The sequence below is a fragment of the Cyprinodon variegatus genome, unplaced genomic scaffold (assembly GCF_000732505.1).
Source record: "Cyprinodon variegatus isolate N-32 unplaced genomic scaffold, C_variegatus-1.0 Scaffold67, whole genome shotgun sequence".
Taxonomy (NCBI): domain Eukaryota; kingdom Metazoa; phylum Chordata; class Actinopteri; order Cyprinodontiformes; family Cyprinodontidae; genus Cyprinodon; species Cyprinodon variegatus.
Window position 1 is genome coordinate 83,791 of NW_015150520.1, and position 5,311 is coordinate 89,101.

Consider the following 5,311-nt stretch of genomic DNA (forward strand, 5'->3'; position numbering starts at 1 on the left):
CGCGACCCGGGCACAAAAACACAGCAGCTGTGCGCAACCGAAGCCCCTCCACCCCCTCCCGCTTCGTCGCCCCTTGCGCACCCTGTGCTGAACCCTTTGGCACAAAGGAATCCCAGAGCGCAGACGAATCCTTTGCGTTACATACAACAGCAAGAAGCCAAAGAGAGCAGGGTCCACCGAATCACCGAGCAGACACCCGCATGTCGAGAGGCTGCGTCAGGAGGAGAGGCTTCTGATGAGAGGCGGACTCAGCCGGGCTTTGTATTCCATGAGTGCAGCTCCTGAATCCATCCATGTGGGGCTGAACCGTACCAGGCCTCGGGGAGCGTCTGGCTGGGTGCTTAAAAAAACGGGGTGACCTTCATCCCTGTGCGCCACAGGTCTCACGCGTGTCCCCACGCTACCCTACCCTCCTGCAGCTGCAAATCATCCAGATCCCCAGGTACCCACCCGGTCTCCTTTAACCGGCGTGTCTCTGTGTGTAATTCAATGGGACTGTGTGCCAAAACCGGGTTCGGAGCAGATACGGAGGGTGGGGGCAAACCCCGCCCTCCATCAGTGGCGCTATTCGCAGCGATTGGAGGAGCTTTAAACAGCGACTGCGCCACTGACTGACATCTGCAGGCAACAATAGCGCCCTTTGTCCAGCCTATGAGTATTAATGCTGTTAGGATCATTCAGTCATTCATGTTTTCCAACGAAGCGGGAGGATTTAAAGCGCACAAACTAACTGCTGAAGGTGCTTTTCTTTCTTTTTGCGTGTGCTTTTAGATAGGCCATCCCGCTGCGCCCTAAGGATTCAGTAATGCGTCATATGCTCCTTTCATAACCTTCATATAAATAGATTTGTGGGTGGTTTGGGAAGACAATAGTGGGGTGGCTGTTTTGGATGTTGCTCTGCCTTTTAGCCACAAGAGGGCGACAGACATGTTTGCTTCCCTCTGTTACAGAAGTTGGTATCCAGACTGTGGTTTTTAGGCTAAATGGTTACTTCACAGCAAAAGCTTTGGTGAAGGTTTAAATAAAAGAGGAGAAATTCAACATGCTGTTGCTTCTTGAACTATTTTCTTTAACAGATCCCATAGGTGGTAATCACTCAACCTGTTCACGAATTGAATAAAAGCTGTACACATGGAGGCTTATTATCGAATGTCCAGGTGTGGACTGTCAAACTGGACCCAAGCCATCTAGGTTTGCTATGTGAAGGTGTTAATCATTTTAAGGTTAAGGGCATCAAAGATTTTTTTGATAAAGAAAAAATACCTTAAACCTCACCCTTTTTTATTATTTATAGACTGATTTAAATTTACACAGATGATAACTTGCTTTCTAGAAATGACCATGAGCTTAAAATAGTCAAATTATTGTTGGAAAATCTTAAGTGTGATATTTATCTCAAACATGAAACAAAATGAGATTGGATTCATTTAAGCAGCAGAATACCCATTTAAGCCTCATATTCAATTAAATTTATTTATATATGCCAATTAACAACACGCAATCTAGTCATTTTACAGAGACAATAAAGTCAGATTGGTTAAAAAATGTTATCCAAGGAAACAGCTGATTGCATTGAGTCATTGACATTGCAGGATTCGCTCCTCCTGAATGAGCATGAGTAGATATTTGTTGATAATTGCTTGCATTTTGTTGCAGACTCTATTGGCTAGCCCTCGCACCATGCTTGCATTCGGCAACAGTAGAGAAGAAAAACTCAGTTTTAACAGGAAGAAACCTCCAGCAGACACCAGGTTCACTGTGAGCTGTTCTTTTCTGCCGAGGCCGACTAGGGCTCAAGGAAACAGAAGTAGAAATACAAGAGGAGCAGAAAAGCACTGATCTATAAAAAACTTTCTAGGCAAGAAAAGGTGACAGTAAATGAGCTTCACAAGGGGCTATAACTACAAAAGACACAGTTAAGGCAAGCTCTGAGACAGATTTCATGTTAAAGGAATGAAAGAGAAAACATACAGTTAGTCACAGTAAGAGCTGAGCCTATTGCTATGTCTAAAGAGGCCCAACTCTATTATCTATAACATAGGAATTAATGACAGCAGCCATCAGGACCTGACCAGATGAAGCTACTAAAACAAAACTAATGGAGAATTTGACAATATAGAATAAAACAGAACAATAAAAAGTGCTCCTCATGTCCTCCAGCAGGGTAAGCCTGCGGCAGCATAGTCATAGATATCTCAGTATAATCTGAGACACTTTATCAAAAAGAAACGTAGGGCGTCGATTATGTTAGGAACATAAGGCACAAACAGATCTCTAATATAAGATTGAGCTTGGCCATTTAAGGCTTTATATGTGAGCAGGAGAATTTAAAATTCTATTCTGGAATTAACAGGAAGTCAATTAAAATAAGCTAGGATAGGAGAAATATGATTATTCAAAACTTTGGCTGCAGCATTTTGTATCAGCTGAAGGTTTTTAACTATGGATTTGGTCTTTCTGATAGTCAAGAACAATAATCCAGCCTTGAAACAACAAATATCAAATACAAACCTCAACATCATCTGGTCACCTTCGGATGAATCTGAGAGAGTGGAGCTGTTTGCAAAGAGCTTTGTACTCTGTGAAACACCAAAAACTGCTATTCATGGCACGCCCATCACATGGTTCAGCAGAGATGAAAACCAGCTGATTTTAAATGAATGTTCACGATATCTTGTAGGATCTAAGTAACTTTTTTGGAGGTCACTAATTAGCGTTAACCCAAACAGGGCTTTAGTAAACTTTTCTTTAAGGTTTCTGGTGAACCTCTGAAGATTTTCTTTGTTTTCCCCTTCTTTTATATTTTGGCTTCCTAAATCTATTATCTCTGACCAAAGAGTCATTTAGGTGTAAAAAGGCTGCAGAAATCAAGTTTAATGTGGTGCTTAAACCTACCAGGTAACTGAGCAAAGAACTAGGAATTTATTATTTTACAAACATTTAAGTGCATGAATTTTAGTCAGGTGTGGAATAACAGAGTTAAGTCTTCTTCAAAAAAATGTAGACATTTTTATTTTTGAAAATTTGCCAAATGCAAACGGGAAAAACATTAAGTTCAAAGTTGTTTTATACAATAAATCTCATACCATGCCATTTCCTTCTGCTGTCCCCATAGGGGATAAGCGGCTTTGTAGAAAATGTTTTGTTTTCCTACCTCTAGAATTAACCTCTTGTTGTCCATAGTATTAAATAACTGTAGACGCTCCATGTCTGAATTATCTGTGAAGAAATGTCAGAGGTTCTGACCTAATACTTCCAATGTGATGTGGTTGTCTTTGGTTTTTCTAATCTATTAGATGCCTTTTTTTTTCAGTCTTCCCTTCTGACTTTTTTTTTTTTTTTTTTAGAAATGCAAAATGCATTAAAATAAAATTTAGTTATGCCAATGACATGAGAAATGTTGAGAGGTTACAACGCTGTGTAGCAGGACCACTGAATGTCCTCAAAGGGAGGTTCTGGGCACCATACTTTATCGTTATAAGAGGCCTATGAAAAAAACAAAATTTTAAGACATATATTTACAAAATAAATACTTTTCACTGACACCAGAATTCTTACACACACACACAAAAAAAAAACAACAAAATCCCGGCTGCTTCACACTAAGCTGCAAACCTCTCAAGGGAGAGCTGTAGATCATGCCTGATGAAGCCAACAGAACCACATCATGTGCAGAAAATAGAAACAGGACCTTAAGGCCACTGAAATTGACCCTATCAACACCTTTGCTGGCCCTAGAAATTCTGTCCATTAAAGTTACTTTGGTTCATGATGTTAAATCATCTTGCTTTGCCAAGGCACACTGCCCTCATCAGAGTTGAAAAATGTGGTCAAGGTCTCCCTGACACCAATGGCCGCCTTTGATGACCTGTTCCCACCCATATTTTGCACTGCTGCCATGCGGTGCCCTAATTGCTCTGCTTCATTAAGGATTCTCTGGTTCTCATTTGGGTCTATCAGGAAGTTGTGCAGAATGCAAGCCGCAGCAACCAGCGTTTCGACACGTTGTGGTTGCAGGTTGATGTGACGAAAGAAAATCCTCCACCGTGATGCGAGAATGGCGAAAGCATTTTCCACCACTTTCCTTGCTCTCGAAAGTCGGTAGTTAAATATTCTGTTTTTGCCATTTAGCCTCACTTCAGGGTAAGGCCTCATCAGATACGTCTTCAGCGGGAAAGCTGCATCACCCACCATGACAAATGGTACATCACCCAGATGTGCTGCACCGGGGAGAGGTGCACTGGGTGGCACATGGAGAGTTCCACTTTTTATGCTTTTTGCCAGATCGGACCCAGCAAACATCCCTCCATCATCGGTTCTCCAAAAGTCTGCAACCTGAATAAATCGGAACCTGCAGTCAGCATCCACAAGTGCCAATAGCAAGATTTCAAAAGTTCTGTCATGACTGGAGTTCTGACTGCCGGCACGTGGCGGTGACTGTATGGAAATGTGTTTTCCGTCAATGGCGCCGAAGCAGTTTGGAAAATTCCACTTTTCCCAGAAGCCTTGTGCCACCTCCTTCCATGTGTCTTCTGTTGGTTTGGGGAGGAAACGCTCCATCATTACCTTCTCAATGGCTGAATAAACCATGTGAACAGAGTTTCTCACAGTGGAGTGACCGAGCCGATAGCTACAAGCGAGGTTGACCATGGAGTCCCCAGAGGCCAAGTACCTGTGTAGGAGAAATAAAGGGTTACATTTTAAATAAGATAAAAACGTGGGTCTCTTTGTTTTCTTATTGAATTTCGCAAGTCTCAGTGGAGAAAATTCAGGGCCTCAGTTCATATTTTCACCACTAGATGTAGCTGTTGCACCAGAGATGTAAATCTAAAACTTATTTTAAGTGCTCCGAGTTCTGTTTTCAATACTTCTGTAGTATTTATGAGGGTAAAGAAGTAATAATATTTTATATTTAGTGTTCATTTGAGTAAACTAAAAATTGTAAAGTTGCTAAGTTTAGTTTAAAAGCAAAATGACATCTCCTCAAGACCCCATTTTGACAGCAACTGATGTGTTTTCAAGCTTACCGGTTTCTCCACCAGTAGGCTCATGGTATGTTTATTCTATGTTTCGTAAATAACATTTTATGTATAAATTGAAGCAACTATGCAAATATTCTGTACATCCTCTATATCAGGGGTCGGCAACTGTCACAAAGCCCCCTTGCAGCTCCCTGCAGCTTTTTCAAAAACTTATGAAAATGGAATAAGATGGATTTTTTTCTTTTGTTTGTTTATTCTAATATTGTGTGCATGAAGTCAAACAAACATTCATTATGTTTTCCAGTGCTTTAAAAATGCAGTTAGTTTTG

The 5,311-nt window shown here is 41.2% G+C and overlaps 1 protein-coding gene across 1 annotated transcript in view; it reads right to left on the reverse strand.

Moving 5' to 3' along the window:
* Positions 1-3,327: 3,327 nt before the first annotated feature.
* Positions 3,328-5,311, reverse strand: part of LOC107083033 (putative nuclease HARBI1) — a 6,379-nt gene continuing 4,395 nt past the window's right edge. The window contains exon 3 of the mRNA XM_015371971.1: positions 3,328-4,672. Coding sequence (XP_015227457.1) covers positions 3,775-4,672 — 898 coding nt within the window. The 3' untranslated portion in view covers positions 3,328-3,774. The remainder of the gene's footprint in view (positions 4,673-5,311) is intronic.